This window comes from Pristis pectinata, chromosome 5 (assembly GCF_009764475.1).
Source record: "Pristis pectinata isolate sPriPec2 chromosome 5, sPriPec2.1.pri, whole genome shotgun sequence".
Classification (NCBI taxonomy): domain Eukaryota; kingdom Metazoa; phylum Chordata; class Chondrichthyes; order Rhinopristiformes; family Pristidae; genus Pristis; species Pristis pectinata.
In genome coordinates, this window is record NC_067409.1 from 12,526,397 (window position 1) to 12,546,947 (window position 20,551).

A 20,551-nucleotide genomic window follows, 5' to 3' on the forward strand; every position below is an offset into this window, starting at 1 on the left:
GACCCTGGTCAGACCCCACTTGGAGTACTGTGCTCAGTTCTGATCGCCTCACTACAGGAAGGATGTGGAAGCCATAGAAAGGGTGCAGGGATCTACAAGGATGCTGTCTGGATTGGGGAGCATGCCTTATGAAAGCAGGTTGAGGGAACTCGGCCTTTTCTCCTTGGAGCGACGGAGGATGAGGGGGGACCTGATAGAGGTGTATAAGATGATGAGAGGCATTGATCGTGTAGATAGTCAGAGGCTTTTTCCCAGGGCTGAAATGGTTGATACAAGAGGACACAGGTTTGAAGTGCTGGGGAGTAGGTATAGAGATGTCAGGGGTAAGTTTTTTCCACTCAGAGAGTGGTGAGTGCCTGGAATGGGCTGCCAGATACGATAGGGTCTTTTAAAAGACTTTTGGATAGGTACATGGAGCTTAGAAAAATAGAGGGCTATGGGTAAGCCTAGTAACTTCTACAGTAGGGAGATGTTTGGCATAGCTTTGTGAGCCAAAGGACCTAAATTGTGCTGTAGGTTTTCTATGTTTCTAGTTGCTGGCACAGTGACGCAGCTAGTAAAGCCACTGGCTCACGGTGCCAGAGACCCAGGTTCAATCCTGACCTCAGGTTGTGTGTGGAGTTTGCACATTCTCCAATGACTACATGGGTCTCCTCCAAGTGCTCCCATTTCCTCCCACATTCCAAAGATGTGGATGTTGGTAGGTTAATTAGCCACTGTAAAAACTGCTACTGTGTGTAGGAAGAGTAGAAACTGGGAGAGTTGATGAGAATGTAGGGAGAATAAAAAATGGGCTTATTATAGGATTAGTGTAAATGGGTGGTTGATGGTTGGCACGAACTCGGTGGGTTGAAAGGCTGTGCTACATCTCTCTGACCCTTACGACACTCATATATCCAATGTCTCTATATACACATTGTAACACCTCAAACAGTTGCTCTGATCCAACAATAAAACTCAGCACAATTCAGGTGTCTCAGAATTTAACAAAAATTCCTCCAAAATCTTCAAGATTAAAAATTTCCCATTCCCACAACCAACCTTCTTCACATTGTTGCTCGGTATTTCCTCCCCGGCTCCAAGATCTCCTATAGTATGGCACTTAATGAAAGGCCTCTCAAGTATTTTGTTTAAATACAAACACTTCTAGAATACACTTCAAAAGAGAAATTTCTTAATTTAAAACTTTAAAAATCTAATTGATCTCCACAACAAATAAAGTACTTGCTGCAATATGATAAAAACAGCAAGCTTATTATGGTTAACTGTAGAGAGACAGATTGAGGGTTGGATTGGGAGAGAATAGTGACAACTATTTTTTAACCTCATCAGATGCAACAGAGGTAGAGCTCAGAATCCAATATAAACCAATCACTGGATTCATCCTGACAACCCAAGATGCAAATGAGTGACTAGTCTTCTGCCAGAAGATAACATTTGTGCACTATGTATTTCTAGAATTTTAGTTCAGAACCATTTGCATTCTAGAAACCCATAAAGGGTTAACAAATCAACGTGGTATTAATTGCACAAGCTGAAGTCATCCAGCCTCTCTATTCAAATTAAGCTACGTGTTTTGATGCCTTGCAGCAAATAGTTCTGGCTGCTCTAACCAGTGCTCCTGCATTCAACTGGAAGCCATTTACCAGCATTTCTCATTATGTAGCACAAGAGAATATGACTCAGCATTTCATGTTCTGACCTGGTTTTTGTATTGAGATTGATTGAGGCTATGGAGCTGGCAGACTCATCAGATACCGAGCGCTGCAAGAGAGGTGATTGCTCATTGGTCTCCATTTCTGTAAGGATGTCCTCCTCCAGTGAGTCATCTTTAGCTTCTGTTGAAGTAAACAAACAAAGCTTTTTAACCTTCAAATTTAAACCCCAAATTATTTCTTATACTGCCAATTATACATTAATTTGATAATATTAATAATCCATATTTTCTTCTTTATACAAGTCTTGCCTCAATGCTAATTCTAAATATGTTGCAGCTATTGGAAAATGCATCTTAACATGTAATTCCGATGAATGTGGTTTCAAAAGCTTTCTGTGGAAAACATGTGGAAAGGAATAGTGATCAAAAGGTTTATTTTAAATCCAATTAATTTATATGCATCTCATACTGATGCTAACAGAGCTCAGTATTGTGAACTGACATTAATCCACCAATAAATCTGGACCTCAATCATTTTTAAACTTAACATGCAACCTGACTTAGCAGAGGATAAGGAACAGAAGCTGCCTAAGTGTCAAAAGGTTGAATAGCATGGATCATGCCCTTTTGGATTTAGCTCCTTAAAGACATTATTTTTGCACATGGCTGGTGGGATGCAATGTAAAATGTAATGATGGATGCATTACCTTTTTCCACACAGCCGCTCTGTAGGCACTCTTACAAATTTTTCAACAAAATATATTGGGTTGTGCATTGTGTACAATGAAAAACATCTTCCAGTGTGTTGAGGATGGAAAAATAAGTCTTTCTATAAGATATTTTTTTCAGTTGGCCAATCAAAAAAAATAGCCTTAAGATGAGCTGTGTTATTCTGATCTATTAATGGCCTTATCTAAACTTTTTATTTTGTCCTTTCTTCGCTAAGTATCACCTCCAAAAAAAGCAAAACCCTCAACTTCAGAACTTTGGAATGGTTCTCATCACTTATCATGGGGAGTGAACTTGAATAAATTTATTCAAAAATTATTGGAAGGAAACACCCTATTCACAATTTTTTCCACAATCTGATGTATGCTTCCTGGGGGAAAAATATTCAACATCCATGTTTATATCATACAGAAACCAAAACTTATACAAATCTGCTTTCCCTCATGGGTTGACCATTCTGGTAATTCCCTTTAAGAGTAATGCCACTGTCTAGTTGATATCTGTAGTGACACAGGTTGCTTCACCCTGTAGTTATGTAGATAACCATGCAGCTCCCTCCCATTGAAAATGTCAACAGAAGCTATAACACTCTTCCCAGTTAAATCGTTTGTTTTATAAATATGATTAACTTTACCATTTATACATTACAGTTCCAATGGAGCTGTGTTAAATCCCTTCATGTACTTATCACACATGCATACAACCTAGAGCAGCAGGAATTTGAATTGTCTTGTAATGAGACTATGATTAAATTTCCAATTTTGGCGTTTAACTAGAACACAAAACTCAGACGGTAGAAAGAGCAGGCCTTTATAACATAGCCATTTCCAAGAATTCCAGTATCCAGTGTACACTCAGTGACCATGGAATAATGTATTTGTTTATACAGTGTCATATACAACTCATCTGAAATTCCAGGTGGCAACCAAAACTTATTGGAAAAAAGAAAATGTATAAACTAGGGCCTAATTATTCTAAATCATATTGACTGATCTAATTTTCTGTGGGATTGCTCTCGATCTACAATGTATTAAATTGCTTGCTGAAACCAGAAAACTTTGGGCAGAATCTTCTACGCTGGCCACCCTACTTTTCTGTCCATTAAATTGAAGCAACTAAAAATAAGTTTGTGTTTTAGGGAGATAAAAGCAAACATTCCTATCCATACTTTTCCTCCTTAATACAGTTAATTTGCTATTCCTTTGTAGCAACTCACCGTCCGATCAAGCGAACCGGCTCGGCGGTCGGGGTGCGCGTCGTTGCAAAGGCAAGGCCCAAGGTGGTGCTGGGCCTTCGTCTTCCCCGAGCGACGGGAGAACCTGCGCGCGCGAAAAGTTGATGACGTAGTGCGTACGTCATTTCCAAGTTCAGAGGGCGGGGAACCGCGCTCCTTAAAAGACCCGCGAAGGCGCAAAAATAAATCAGTCTGGTTCAACAGTTCACAGGCTAACGGCTTTATTTTCGCATCGCGGTAGCAACCGCTACACCTTCATATTTAATCTACCATGAACTATACTCAACATTCCCTTATAAATATATGTAGTCTGTCGAAAATTATATTCCATTTAGAGAAAGGAAGACGAACCTAAACATACTCAATTGCTAAACCCATGCTTAATGTTCTGCCACTTGTGGTTGTACAATTGTAGTACTACTAAGAATAGATAAATTTGTATTAAGGGATTTAAAAAAATAAATGCATTGGAATATGTGCGAGTAGCATTTCCCTTCCTAAAACGATAAGCCAAGAGGAGCTTTCATGTAATAATGAATGGCCAATAAAGCACTCTTTGGTTGCTAGGAGCAATTTAACCACATTTATCCTACAGGGTTACTCCTTTCAGACCTACAGAAGTATTTGTGGGACACACTAAACTGCCTGAGGATAGTTGAGATCGACTATCAGAGGCAAATGTAGCTCAAAATCTAATTTCCACCTGTTCTTAATCTAGTGCCTTTCAGGGGCCCTCAAGATAAAATGTTACATTTTGTCAACATAGGGAGGGAAAAAATTGCATGGAAGTATTTCATTAATGAGCTCATTCCATCCGAGATCCTTTTCAATTATTCTAAGTTCAACAAGCCAATTGACTCTCATAATCAATCCAATTCACCCATCAAATCCTCATCAGCTGATAGAGCAATCGAGCCCATTTTTAAAAAATTGTTTACAATGTGGATGTCGCTAAGATATATGCCATCACAATGAGGCTGCTAAACAGTGCGGCTTGCTAAGTCATTTCAGAGTGGTGTTATGAGTCAATTGGTGGGTCAGAACTGGTTAAGATGACTGATTTCCTTCCCTGAAAGAACCCTTAGTGAACCAAATAGGTTTGGTTACTTGAATTTAAATTCCCAGCTACCATGATAGGATTCAACCTTGCATTTCCAATTACTAATCCACTAATATGTGCTCCTGAAGCCCCATTTCAATGCCCTTATTATCTAATAATTTCTGTACAAGACGCAGCAGTTCATTAATGTAATTTTTTATCATTTTTTTCCTCTTAGAAGACTCAGATAGGATGGTATTGGAACCTCGAGCCATATAAGCAATATGCTAGAATTGGTTTTCACGGTACTCGTATCAATGCTCTCCAAATACCTTTGAAGATACACTATTTCTTCAGTTTTGTTGAACATAACCAAGCTTTTCACATGCAGATTCTCCAAATGCATTGCCAAAAATTGCATGCATGCAACACTACACTTCACAGTTCCTACATATAAATGTTGCACCTAGTTTCTATTAAACGGCAAAATCAAAATCCAGAAAGGCAATGGGAAATGTTACCAATAAGTATAAATAAATAACAATTGAAACAATTAAGAAAAATTTCTCAGACATTTCTACAGTACATCTCCAATTATTACAATTGCTCCATGATGTACTAAATAAACATTAATTCAGATCAATAGATGTCATTGAGTATTCAAAATGGTATAGAAAATAGTGTTTTAGAAATCCGCAATTAAAATTTGAACTACATAATGTTAGTCAATTACAGAAATCTAATTCTGTAGGAGCCTCCATAAGTAACTGAAGATATATTCAAGACACCAGAGACTGAAAATGTTATGAGTACTCAAATTTTATTGAAATGTCTGCAGGCAATTTTTTAAATATCAATTTGGCTCCAGTTAATACTTATTAAGAGGAATCTTTCATGGCACTTGGGTTACAACAAACAGCTGACATAACCAATGTTTAGAGAATTGATTTCTATTTTGCTCATGTTTACCTTAATCATTACTGTAGAGGACGCAGTTCCTGAGACAAGTAATCAAGCAATTCATTACCACAATTTCCTGCTATTCAAGCTTGCAAAACGTGTCAAGGACAAAACAACTAAAGGAACTGTCAAACTTCCAACTAAATCTGATGGTGTATTTTGCACCTAATGCCAATTAGCACATTTTATTTCAGAGTAAAAAATACTGAAGAGGCCATAGGCAGGATTGTCCGACTGCCTGCCTGTAATGCTTTGATAGTTTGATGTCACAATGTGTATTGTTCACTGTCTACTGAATTCCCAAACTAGTTCTGCAGACTGGACCTCTGATAGACTTCATACTCAGCAATCAACTTGCATTTATTATTTTTAACAAAACTTGGATTAGTAAAGGGGAAGCCATCCATCAATACAATGGTTGAGAGATCAAGCTCCCAATGGCAAGAAATCAGCAAGGAACTCAATTTGCCACTGGATGGAAGGTTAGCAGTCTCAAAGGGACTCTACTGATCTAGCCACCCTCCAGCAAGAAACAAAATACCACCAGTTATCTACATAATTGACGATTAGTCGATTCAGGTTAGAAAATATGTTCCAAATGTTGCAAGAATTTATCACAGAGCAACAAGTCATTCAACTAGACAAACCGGCCCATTCTGGTCTATGTGCCCTACACATTCCTTTTTCATCTAGTTGCCTTCAATGATATCTTTAATCCTTCCTTCCTCACGAGCTTTTCTAACTCCTGCTTGAATAAATCTTCACTATTTGTCTTCATTACTTCCCATGGTAGATGTTCCACTTGCTAACCACAGTCTAATCAAGTTTCACCCCAATTCCCTGTGCGATGTATTGGTTGCTAATTTCCATTTGTAGCCTTGGGTCTAAATCTCAAGTAGAATCACTTCCCCATCTACCCTTTTATAATCTTAAAGATCTCAACTGGCACCCATATCCATATTAATGTTATTCTAACAAATGGTCGCACCTTCTCTGGTGCCTCCATATCCTTCTAGAACATGGAGACCGAAGAGTTCATAATCATCCAAATAGTGCCTAATCAAGCTCATACAAGTTTAGAGTAACTCGTGTTTCAATTCCATTCTTTTAGAAATGAATCCAGAGCTTTATTCACCAATTTTTTAAAAATGCTGCTTTAACTTTTAGATCTCTCCATTCTTTCGCTCTATTTTCTCATATCTGACACTTCAAAATTCTTTGTACCAAAATAAATTGCCCCACACTTAGCTATATTGAAGTACATTTGCCAAAAGCACATCCATTCTGCCATTTTGTCTTCCTGAATTCTGTCGAGTCCTGTATCATTCACAACATGTTGGCACTCCACACCCCTTCTCCACCAAACCCAAATTACTGACACTATGGTAGGATCTTTTGAAATAAAGTTTTTAAAAAAATTACCAGCCACCTCAGTTAACCGTTCCATTGCCTTGCGTGTCAACAGGCAGCAACAATTATGTGGATTTCATGATATGTGGGCAAGGCCAACTTACTGCCCGACCCTACTTAACCTCGAAGCTGGTAATGAGTCATCTTATATCGCTGCTGTGCATCTAATGAAGATGCCCAGTGTTGTTGGATAGGGAGTTCCAGAGTTTAGAAGCAGCAATGATGAACAGCAACATTTTATTTCTGAGTCAGAACAATAATGCAACTTGGAAGGAAAACTGCAAGTGGTGGTATTCTAATGCACCTCCAAGCTTGTCCCTTCTTGCTGGCAGTCAAGGGATTGGGAGGTGCCATTGGCATCACTTAGTCTAGTAACTATGACTGTCAAGTTAAGTATAGTATAGGATCAAAGGAGAAGATTTATTACTACTAAAGAATGAAATTTACAGATGAAATTAAAGTGTTTATAACATTGCCGATCATGAATCCGAAGCACTCCCTCTTGCACACTCTCTCCAACCATGGAAGTATCCGAATTGTCTTTGCATTTCAATATTTATAAATGCATGAAACTCAATAATCCAGATTAACATGGTCAGAATTGTACAGCAAAGAAACAGGCACTTCAGCTCAGTGCCTATGCCAACTATCATGCCTATCTATACTAATTCCACTTGCCTGCATTAATACCATATCCTTCCACGCCCTGCTCATTCATTCCAGTATGCCAAGATGCCTCTTGATTGCTGTTACCGTTCCTGCTCCACCATCTCCTCCAGCAACTATTCCAGATACTAATACTCTTTCTGTGAAAATTTTATCCATCAGATCTCCTTTAAACCTCCAGCCTCACTTTAAACCCAAGTCTTCTAGTCTTAGATACCTCCACCATGGGAAACAGACATTGGTCACCTAGCCTCACAATCTACCTCGTTATGGCCTTGCACTTTATTGTCTTATAACACTACTCTGCATTGTTATTGTTTTCCCTTGTACTATCTCAATGCACCATTGTAATGAAATGATCTATATGATGGCACAAAAAGTTTTTCACTGTACCTCAGTACATGTGACAATAATAAACCAATTTTCCTTATCTCATTTTGTACACCTCAATCATGTCACCTCTCTTTCTCCTTTGCTCCAAGGAAAATAGATCTAGTTATCCAGTCTCTCCTTATAACTCAAGCCCTCCAATCCAGGTAACATCCTCATGAATCTTTTCTGCACCACCTCTAGCTTAATCACGTCCTTCCTATTGTGTGGTGACCAGAATTGCACACAAAATTCCAAATGCAGTTTTGTACAACTGTAATATGACGTCCCAACTTTTATAACCAATGCCTTGGCCAACGGAGGCAAATATGTCATATGCCTTCCTCCCCACCATCTCCTCGTATTCCCACTTTCAGGGAACTATGTACCTGTATCTCAAGGTCTCGCTGTTCCAAAACTCCCCAGGGCCCTGCCATTCTTTGAAGTCCTGTTTCATAATCACTTCTAATTCAAAATCTGCCTACAGGACTATCTCCTATCCTGCCTTTGGCTGCTCACCCTCCCCCTCCAGAATATTCTGCAGTCACACAATAATATTAAGTCTGGCACCAGAGAGGCAATGTATCATGATTGAAAACCAAAACAAAATGCAGATGCTGGAAATATGAACTTTAAAACACAAAATAACAGGTATACTCAGTGGGTTAGATAGTATTCTGGTGAGAGAAACATTTTAGGTCAACGATCCTTTAATCTGAATATACAGGGGCTCCCCAGGTTACAAATGACCTGACTTACAGAAATTCAATTTTCTGCAAATTCTCCCATACATTTAATGCATTTTTCAAGATGCTAATAAAATTTTTTATTTATATATAAAAAATAAAAATTTAAAATAATAATAAAATGGCATTCACTAATGAAGGGATACAGGTATATATTCCATTGTACTATTGTTCTTTATCTTCCTCCATCCTTGTACAGGTTGTGACTGTAGCTACACTCTCCAAGGAAGCTGTCTCCCCAATCAGTATTCAGAAATGAATATCAGTTAGAGGACAAGTTGCCTGCAGTGGTCTCCGGAAACATCACTTACTGTTTTTTTTTGTCTGCCCTGGCAGTTTTGAGTGCAGGGTGACCATTGCCTGAAATGCCACATCCACAAAGAGCTCAAACTCCAGAATTCAGAACTCAAGCTTCTCCAGCTAATGGCACTTTCTGCAGCTGTGATTGTTCAGCATACCAGTTTCCACTTAGCATGTGATGCACATTCCACGAGGTCCCATCATATCTCTATTTATTAGATTAATTCACCAAGCAGAAGTACCAGACCAACACCTTTTCCCTTCACTGCACTAAAATCCTATAAAAGTACCACCACTGGACTCCATATTACTTTATCCCCTAGGTATTGATCTTTCTGCTAAGGGAAATGGGTCCTTTTAATTGATCCTATTGAGAATCCTAAATTTTATGCCACTAATTTAAATCTCCCCTCAGCCCTTACTTTAGCAACCTCTTCTCCTAACTAGAATTCTCCAGCCCTGTTGTTTCAGGAACACCAGCCTGGCAAGATCCACGGTAATTTCCTCTGCACCATCTTTAATGTTACAAACATCCTTCCCATGGTGTGATGACCAGATTTGTAAACAGTACTCTAGCTGGAGCCTAACTATATGTTTCTACAACTCTAACATGTTCACCTCACTCTGCATCAACTGTTCTTTACCATCCTACCCATCACTAGGTTTGCACTAAAGGGTGACCTGAATCAACTTCACTGGAGAACAGCTCTTTTCTATCACTCTAGTCAATCTCTCATCTCAATCACCCTTTATTCATAATACCTCTTAGTTATTGTCCAATCTCTTTAGCAAAGCACCACAAAGATCCAAAACTCAACTCTACTTCTTTCCACAGGTGCTGCCTGACCTGATAAGTACTTCTGGTATTTCCATTATATGTTTTGTTTATAAATTTACCTTTGAGACAGAGTACTAAAGTGGTGAATTTAATGGTGTTGGTATATTGTCACATGTACTGAGATACAGTGAAAAGCTTAGTTTTGCAAGCCATCCATACAGGTTATTTCAAAACACAAGTACTTTGAGGTAGTACAAGGGAAGAGCAATAACAGAATGCAGCATATGGGGTATGGTTACAGTTACAGAAAAACTGCAGTGAAGGTGGACAATAAGCTGTAAGCACCATGACAAGATATACTGCGAGTTTAAGAGCTCATCTTTAATTTTAACGTAGAAGAGGTCTGTTTAATAGCCTTATAAAAGCAGGATAGAAGCTGTCCTTGAGCCTGATAGTGCGTGTTTTCAAGTTTTTGTATCTTCTGCCCAATTTTGGGGGCGGGGGAGAAGAGAGAATTTCCAGGGTGGGAGGGGTCTTTGATTAGGTTAGTCGCCTTCTAGGGGCAGCAGATAGTGTAGAGAGGGTCCATGGAAGGGAGAGCACAAACAAAAAACATACAGTACAAACGTGAAGTCTATCAAATGTGTCTTGAAACAAAGTTTTATTTATAACATATATATATGTGAAAAATGTAAATTACAACAAGTAGCCAAGTTAAGAATAACCCAAATGGTACTGGAAATAGGTGCTAACTTTGCTGCTAACAGTGCTAAACAAAAGAAATCCAGAAACAAGTCATACCCTACCTAAATTGCAATGTTGTGGATTCCCTTCTACCACAATGAGCTGGATCATCCCATCCACTCCCAAACTCTCAGCCACTCCCAGCATTTTTGACCTCCATCTCAGCGATTTCCAAGGTATCTAACTTTCATTCCAGACACTCCACTGGTTTACCATCTGCTTAACCCATCCCAGACCCCCTAATGACCTTTTTCTGGGCAAATCCCATCAAGCAAACTAATCACCTCTCTAGATTGGAGCAATGAACAGTAATATCTCCAAGGATGTGTACTGGAAAAATGTGATAGTTGCTAGGTCTATGTCTGCACCAACATGATGAGCTAAAATAATCTTATATGCCTGCCCGTCGTGGTCTATATTCCTTCATTCCCGGCCTGTTCATGTGTCTGTCTAAATGCCTCTTAAATGTTACTTTCGTCTCTGCTTCCATCACCTCCTGGCAATGCATTCCATGTACACTTGACTCTTCAAAAAACCTGCCTCGTGCATCTCCTTTAAACTTTCACTCCCTCTCATTTTCCACCCTGGGAAAAAGACTATCCACCCCATCAATGCCTCTGATAGTTCTATACACTTCTTTCAGATCACCCCTCAGCCTCTGATGCTCCAGAGAAAACAATCCAAGTTTGTCAATCTCTCTTTAAAGCTATTGGTTTATTATTGTCACATGTTTCACTGTTACAGTGAAAAACTTTTGCATGCCATCCATACAGATCATTTCAGATCATCAGTATTTCGAGGTAATACCAGGGAAAAGTAGTAACAGAATACAGCATAAAGTGTTTCAAGTTACAGAGAAAGTGCAGTGCAGAAAGACAATAAGGTGCAAGAACATGACATGAAGTAGATTGTGAGGTCAAGAGTCCATCTTATTGTACAAGAGGTCTATTTAATAGTCTTATAACCGCAGGAAAAGCAGTAGTCTTTGAGCCTGGCGGTACGTGCTTCCACGCTTTTGTATCTTCTGCCCGATGGGAGGGGAGAGAAGAAAAAATGTCCACGGTGGGAGAGGTCCTTGATTGTGTTGGCTGCTTTTCTGAGGCAGCAAGGAGGGTAGACAGAATCCATGGAAGAGGGACTGTTTTTCATGATGTGCTGAGTTGTTCCACAACTCTGCAGTTTCTTGCGGTCTTGGGCAGAACAGTTGCCATACCAAGCTGTTATGCATCCAGATACATGATTTCTGTAGTGCATCTATAAAAATTGGCAAGTATCAACAAGGACATTCCAATCCAGACAAAGTCCTCGTAAACCTCATCTGCACTCTTTCCAGACCCTTCCTCTAGTTTTGCAACTACAACTGCACATGTCCAAACATGGCCCAACAAAGTTTTATATAGCTGTAACACAACTTGCCAACTCGTACTCAATGCCACAAGCAACAAAGGCAAGTATACAATACACCTTCTTTACCTTTGCATCCAGTTGAGTTGCCACCAGAGCGTTATGGATTTGGGTCTCAAGATTCCTCTGCACATCAATGCTCCCCAGGGCCCTGCCACTGACTATTCTCTCCTCTTCCATTTGACCTCCAAAAATGAATCATCTCACGCTTGTTCAGATTAAGCTCCATCTGCTATTTCTCCACTCATATTTCTAAGTGATTTATATCCTGCATTTTCATCCAAATTATTGATATATGCACACAACCCCCACATTTCAGCCGTTTGGGCAATGGAGATTTACCCTTATGGAACTGACAAAATCACTACGCAAAAAAAACAAGTTATAGAATAAAATAATTTATGTGGGGTGGGGGGGGGGGGGAAGAAAGTAAACACAAATGCAAAAGAAATAAATTTTGACAATTTTAATTTTTAGTCACTCAATAAGATTCGGGTACAACACTGTGTCAATTGGGTTGGCAATCACAGCAGAGTCCCTCCCTTGTCATGCCCCCTCCAGTCTAAGAACATGTGAACTGACAACTCGGAGTGCAACGCTGCTGCACTCTTCATCTGTGAGGCACTTTATCAGTGTGAAAAACACAATGACGCTGGAGGAACTCAGCAGGCCAGGCAGCATCAGTGGATAAAAGCAGGCGGTCAACATTTCGGGTCAGGACTCTTCTTCAGGACGGTCGAAGAGAAGAAAACTTCTTCAAAGTGGGCATCCTTAAAGAGACTTCGCAGTGGAGCAGTAATACTAGAGAAACAAAAAGGACTGCAGATGCTGAAATCTAGATGGAAAACACTATGATACTGGAGGGATTCAGCAGGCCAGGCAGCATCCATGGAGAAAAGTAGGCAGTCAACGTTTCGGGTCAGGACCCTTCTTCAGGACTTTATCAGTGTGCTACATTGTGAAGAGCCACAATAGCCATGGCCAGCTCCTTAAAGTAATCCCTCGGTCTTTAATCCACTTTCACTGACACCACAGTTTAATCTATTAACCCCTTGAACTCCTACACCACTTTTCTCCCATAAACCCCAATCCTCGAATCCCTTAAGTTTAAAGTTGGCCTCAGCTATTAAATAACAGCAATGGGTCACTTTGTCATTCGCTGATAAAATAACTTAGTGCAAGAGAAAAGCATCCCATAGGAACACATCTTCACTTATAACATGGGAAAAGGGGGGGCAGGGTGAGGGTGGTTCATGTTATAGAAAATCACTATATGGACAGTTTTCTAGGAACACAACTCCTCCGTAAAGTAGGAGTCACCTGTATTGCAAACAGAAGTGCCAGCTCTGATCCTTGCAGACCACCACTGGTCACAGACCAACTTTATCTGTCTAGTCCACAACTCAGCAGCAATCCTTTAAAATTCTTCCAATAATTTAGGTAGAGGCTTAGAATGAATTAACAAAATTGGAAATACACAGGTTTGTCACCTCAGGCAGCCGTAGAACCTTCCAGAAAATTAAATTTAAAAGTAGGCCAGCTCTTAAAGAAAGCAGGAGCAGGAAACCTTAGAGCAGGTTCTTCTGGAGTCCAGGAAGTAGATAGAAGGGTGACTGTCAGGGGAGAGAAAAGGAAAAAGAAAACAAACAGGGAGATAGTACAGAGGACCCCTGAGGCTGTTCCCCTCAATAACAGGTTTTCCGCTTTGGAAGCTGTTGAGGGGGATGACCTGCAGGGGCCTAGCAGCAGTAGCCAGGTCTCTGGCACTGGGACCAATCCTGCTGCTCAGAAGGGAAGGGAGAAGAGGAAGACAGTAATGATAAGGGACTCGACAGTCAGGGAAACAGATAGGAGGTTCTGTGGCAGTGAGCATGAATCCCAGATGGTATGATGCCTCCCAGGTGCCAGGGTCTGGGTCCACAGGATTCTTGAGCGGGACGGAGAACAGCCAGAAGTCGTGGTTCACGTTGGTACCAATGACATAGGTAGGAAGAGGTTCTGAAAAGTGAGTTTATTGAGCTAGACAGAAGGCTGAAGAACAGGACCTCAAGGGTAGCAATCTCAGGATTGCTGCCAGTGCCACGTGACAGTGAAGGTAGGAATAGGAGGAGATGGCAAATAAATGCATGGCTGAGAAGTTGGTGCAGGAGGGAAGGTTTTAGATTTTCGGATCAGTGGGATCTCTTTGGTGGAAGGTTGGACCTGTACAGGGAGGACGGGTTACACCTGAACCTGAGGGGGGCCAATATCCTCGCAGCCAGGTTTGCTAGGGTGGTTCGGGAGGGTTTAAACTAGTTTGTGAGGGGGATGGGAACCGGAGGAGTAGGTCAGAGGAAGAAGGGGATGGGGAAAAGTCAGATCTAACAGGTAGAGAGGCTTTGAGGAAGAAGAAGCAAGAGTACAGGCTATAAAAGTAGTAAGGCGGATGGGCTAAAGTGCATTTATGTAAATGCAAGAAGCATCAGGAATAAGGGAGATGAACTGAAAGCTTGGATAAGTACATGGGACTACAATATTGTGGCTAATCACGGAGACATGGCTGACATCAGGGCAGGAATGGCTATTGAATATTCCTGGATTTCAGTGTTTTAAAAGGGATTGGGGGGGGGGGGGGGGGAGAGGACAAGAGGAGGAGGGGGGGCGATACTGGTCAGGGACACTATTACAGTGGCAGAAAGGGTGGATAATGTAGAAGGATCCTCTAGAGTCAATATGGGTGGAAGTCAGGAATAAGAAAGGAGCAGTTACTCTACTGGGAGTATTCTATAGGCCCCCCGGTAGCAGTAGGGATACTGAGGAGCAGATTGGGAGGCAGATTTTGGAAAGATGCAAAAATAACAGGGTTATTATAGTGGGAGACTTCAACTTCCCAAATATTGATTGGTACCTGCTTAGTGCCAAAGGTTTAGATGGGGCAGAGTTTATTAAGTGTGTCCAGGACGGATTCCTGTCACAGTATGTTGACAGGCCGACTAGAGAGAATGCCATGTTAGATCTAGTTTTAGGTAATGAACGGGGTCAGGTGACAGATCTATCGGTGGGTGAGCATTTGGGGGACAGACACCACTGCTCCATAACCTTTAGAATTGTCATGGACAGGGATAGGAGCAAAGAGGACGGGAAGGTATTTAATTGGGGAAAGGCGAATTATGAGGCTATAAGGTGAAAACTTGAGTGTAAATTGGGATGACATTTTTGAAGAGAAACGTACTATGGCGATGTGGTCGTTGTTCAGGGATCTCTTGCAGGATGTTAGGGATAAATTTGTCCCAGTGAGGCAGAGAAGGGTGAAGGAACCATGGGTGACAAGAGAGGTCGAAAAACTAGTTAGGAAGAAGGCAGCAGCATACATAAGATGTAAGCAGCAAGGATCAGACAGGGCTTGTGAGGAATATAGAGTAGCAAAGAGGGAATTTAAGAAGGGGCTGAGGAGAGCGAGAAGGGGACATGAAAAGGCTTTGGCAAGTAGGGTTAAGGAGAATCCCAAGGCTTTTTACTCTTATGTGAAGAGCAGAAGGATGGCTAGAGTAAAGGTAGGCCCGATTAAAGACAAAGGTGGGAAGCTGTGGAAGTGGGTGAGGTTCTCAATGAATACTTCTCTTCAGTATTCACCAAGGAGAGGGGTCTTGATGACGCTGAGGACAGTGTTGCTAAGGGTAATGTTCTAGAGTATGTAGATATCAAGAGAGAAGATGTTGGAGCTGTTAGATAACAGTAGGACAGATAAGTCCCCGGGGCCTGACGCAATATTCCCCAGGCTGCTCCGCGAGGGAGGAGATTGCTGAACCGTTGGCTAGGATCTTTGAGTCCTCGTTGTCGACAGGAATGGTACTGGAGGAATGGAGGGTGGCAAATGTTGTGTCCTTATTCAAAAAAGATAGTAGGGATAGTCCAGGGAATTATAGACCAGTGAACCTTATGTCTGTAGTGGGCAAGCTGTTGGAAAGGATTCTAAGGGATAGGACCTATGAGCATTTAGAGAATCATGGACTGATTAGGGACAGGCAGAGATCTTGCCTCACTAGCCTGATAGGGTTCTTTGAGGTGGTGACCAGGAAGATTGATGAGGGTAGTGCAGTAGATGTGGTCTACATGGATTTTAGTAAGGCTGACAAGGTTCCACATGGTAGGCTTCTTCAGAAGGTCAGAGGCCAAGGGATCCAGGGAGGCTTGGCCGTGTGGATTCAGAATTGGCTTGCCTGTAGAAAGCAGAGGGTTGTGGTGGAGGGAGTGCATTCGGATTGGAGGGCTGTGACTAGTGGTGTCCCACAAGGATCGGTTCTGGGACCTCTACTTTTTGTGATATTTATTAATGACTTAGATGAGGGGGTGGAAGGGTGGGTTGGCAAGTTTGCAGATGACACAAAGATCAGTGGTGTTGTGAATAGTGTGGAGAACTGTAGAAGGTTGCAGAGGGATATTGATAGGATGCAGAGCTGGGCTGACAAGTGGCAGATGGAGTTCAATCCAGAGAAGTGTGAGGTGGTACACTTTGGAAGGACAAACTCCAAGGCGGAATACAAGGATAATGGCAGGATTCTGGGTAGAGTGGAGCAGAGGGATCTGGGGTTTCATCTCCACAGATCACTGAAAGTTGCCTCACAGGTGGATAGGGTAGTTAAGAAAGCTTATGGAATGTTAGCCTTCATAAATCGTGGGATCAAGTTTAAGAGCCATGAAGTAATGATCCAGCTTCACAAAACTCTGGTTAGACCACACTTAGAGTACTGTGTCCAGTTCTGGTTGCCTCATTATAGGAAGGATGTGGAGGCGTTGGAAAGGGTGCAGAGGAGATTTACCAGGATGCTGCCTGGATTAGAGAGTATGGATTATGAGGAGAGACTAAGGGAGCTAGGGCTTTACTCATTGGAGAGGAGGAGGATGAGGGGAGACATGATAGAGGTATACAAAATATTAAGAGGAAGAGCCTCTTTCCCAGGGCACCAATGCTCGATACAAGAGGGCATGGCTTTAAGGGGGAAGTTCAAGGGAGCTGTCAGAGGGAGGTTTTTCACCCAGAGTGGTTGGTGCATGGAATGTGCTGCCTGGGGTGGTGGTGGAGGCTTATACGTTGGTCAAGTTCAAGAGATTGTTAGATAAGCATATGGAGGAATTTAAGATAGAGGGATATGTGGGAGGAAGGGGTTAGAGAGTCTTAAGAGTGGTTTGAAGGTCAGCACAACATGGTGGGCCGAAGGGCCTGTATTGTTCTATGGAAACAAAGCATTAGAAGTGTCAGGATTGTTAAAGCAGCTTGCAATGAAATTATGCTTTTTTGCACAGTGAAATATCCCAAGGAACATAACAAAAGTTTACAAACAAAAAGTCGACACGAAGCCAAATAGCTATCAGAACAGATAACCAAAGGCATCAAAAGAGACGATTTAAGCAACTTTAATGAAGAGGTAGAGGGGTGGAGAATTTCTGAGCTTAATGCCTAGGCACTTAAAAGCATTGTTGTCTGTGAATGGAACAATTAAAAGTCAGGAATATGCATCTTTATAAGAATGAAAATAGTACAAATATGTTGTCGGCTTACAAGCTGGAAGAGGTACCATGATGGAAGATTTCAAAATACAGCTGTTTTTGGAGCAGGTGTTAACATGGGTGAACTAAACTTGGAGCTAGTTAAGATAAAGGTAGATGAACACATGCTGCTATAAGGAAGACTGGAGGTCAATCAGAATGTCACTGGAATAAGTTTAGAGTATTTCAGCACGTGAATCGAGTTGTGGTAGAGTCAAACAGTGTTATGGATGTGGAAACAGATGGATAGCTTTTGATATGAAGCAGACAAGGCTGTGTTCTCAACAAGTATGACAAACACATGATGAGGGTTGCAAAAAAGATTACACGACTCATTTCAGCTTCAGACAAGTTCATAGAAGGTAAATGCTGAACAGAAAATTAAGTTTGTGGTAGGAACCAAAGACAATTGTTTCAGATTGTCTTAGAATACCTTGTTCATCCAATATTTGATGTCAGTCAAACACTGAAAAAAATCAGAGTGGAATGGTCCCAAAAGGTGATGTCAGAATAGAGCAAAATGCCAATGTCTAGAAACTGATGTGCATTTGAATATTATTGCTAAAGGATTATATACCACATTGAAGTCTATTTGTGATGGACCTTTATTATATTGTGTCAGGTTAGGAATCAGATTGGAGAAATTAAAATAGAACTGTGGGATAGAGGTGCAGGGTGTTTAGAAAACCACAAATTAATGGAGTACTAAGAAAGGGATATTGAAGATGGAGCATTAGTTTGCAAGCAGAGATTGATAAATATTTTTGGAAAGAGGTGATGACAGCAAAACTGAAGGAGTAGAAGAAGAGGGAACCGTAAGAGTATCACAGCTAACATGGGGCTTAGGAAGAGAAGCTGCGTGGTCAACAATTAGCTCCTAATCGAAGTAACGAGAGGTGGAGCTCATGCAAAAAAAATGAGCTTGAGAGAATAAGGCAGGTGACAGAACAGCTAGAATGAGGAAATTCAGGATCAGGGCATCAGAGGACATGATGGAAGGTTAAGCCCGATAGGTTAAGGGAAGCTAAGAAAACAGTAAAGACAAAAACACAGATAGCCTGAATCTTTATAATAAAAGTCCAAAATTTCATTGTTTGTCTGAGGCGAGGACAGAAGAGGTTCAGGTTTTTTTTGAACTGACAGCTAGAAGAAGAGGCGAAGTCTAGTGAATTAAATACAAAGCTCAATTCATTGAGGCAGCAAAAATGTATTGAAATGAGTGTAGGCTGGCTAAATGAGGCAGTGAAAGTGTATTGGACAGATATAAAAGCCCTTCAAAAGAAAGTAAAATAACAGATTAAAAGGCTACATGGAAACACAATGAAATCAAAACCAGACGCAGAACGTATTGTTAGAAACGCAGAATCAGCACATCAATACACACAGAAGATGAGCCAATGTGGTCCAATCTGAACTAACGAGATGTCTCTTCTCAGAGTCCTGCTTCCACAAAAAGACAGCCAAAGACCAAAGTTGTTTAAAGTAAATGTTCATTCCAAAAGGTCAGTCAAGGTGCCAGATAAAACAAAACAGAGCTATAGAAATGGGTGCATAGTTCACTGAAGCAAAACAAGAGGTTCAGAACCTCTGGTGCAGAAATCAAGTCCTAAAAACGGGAAGAGAACACAGACAAGGGTATGGGGACGGGATATGGTCCTTAATGGAAATGTAGAAACAGCAGAGCATTGATAGTTGTGGAAATCTGTGGAAAGCCATTGAAAAGCATAAAGGAAAATCGAGTATGGAATGAAAAGCAAAGATATCAGACATGGAATATGTAAAAGACCGGACAGACTGGAAAGTACAAATGATAAACCTAAAATTTTCAGGATCAGTCCAAGATCAAGGAATGGGCCTCATTTCATGGAACAAAAAAAGGGTATGATCAGCAAGAAATAGTCATTCATTTTAGCAAACCAACCATTTTTTTTTCAAAATGAACATCCAAGGCACATAATTTGAATTGGCACTGCAATTCAAATATTCTCCAAATATAAATTTTTTACTCAAGGCATTTTCATAATGACACTCAGTAATCAGCAAATTTCAAGAACAATTTTATTTCAATAGTGAATGACAACTCAAAGGTTTGTTAACCTTAACTCCAACTAATTTCAAATTACAAAACAAAGCATTTTCATCAGACAACAAATTGAACAGGGTGAACTGTGTCTTTGTTGTGATCTGAATTAAATAATTCCCATGATATTTACCTTTCTGCATTCTAATCATGTTTTTGGCATCAGTCGCTTTTAGGATTCAAAATCATAGAATGGGCTATTTCCATGCTGTATGACTGACTCTAATTGGCCAAACCGATCTCATATCTGACTTTAAGCTCCATTCAAATCTTTTTTTACTTGACTTCAATTGGCGATTGAGTATTCCCAACACCAATTCCCTTGTAACCTTTCAACCAGTCTGATCAATTCCCCTTAACCCCTCCTGTTTTACTTTTCATTGCCTGTTCTTCTGCTACTTACCCTCAAACTCTGATAAGGTATCATATACTTATGACTCAAAAGTAAACAAAGACCATTTGAAAATTTAGAGAAAGTTTAAAAACTAGGAATCATTTTAGCATCCACTCAGGAGGAGAAAAGGCAGCAAATCAAGCCTTAGCCCACAATCTTCTGACAGCACGCTATCAAGAAACAAAGCACTATAAAATCTTAAAAATCAGAAAATACTGGAAATATTCAGCAAGGCTGCATCTACAGGAAACAGAGTTAACACCTGAGGTCAGAGATCCTGCGTCAGAAATGAAAAGGAGACAAAGGGAGCTTGTAAAAAAAACTTCAAAGGCTATAGAAGCATATTTTCTTTTGCATAGACATACAAATTAGAAAAAGTTAATTCGAGTCACTTACAGACTGAGAAAGGAGAAATTACACTGGGAAATAAGAAAGTGTAGAGAAGTTGTACATTTTCTCTTTGTCTTCACTGAAGACACAAAAACCTCTTGGAGAAAGTGGAGATAAACTGATTA

The 20,551-nt window shown here is 40.6% G+C and overlaps 1 protein-coding gene across 1 annotated transcript in view; it reads right to left on the reverse strand.

Annotated features, from left to right (window-relative positions):
- LOC127571029 (histone-lysine N-methyltransferase 2C-like) overlaps positions 1-20,551 on the reverse strand; it is a 355,346-nt gene that overhangs the window by 221,823 nt on the left and 112,972 nt on the right. Inside the window, 1 exon segment of the mRNA XM_052017016.1 lies at positions 1,703-1,838. Coding sequence (XP_051872976.1) covers positions 1,703-1,838 — 136 coding nt within the window.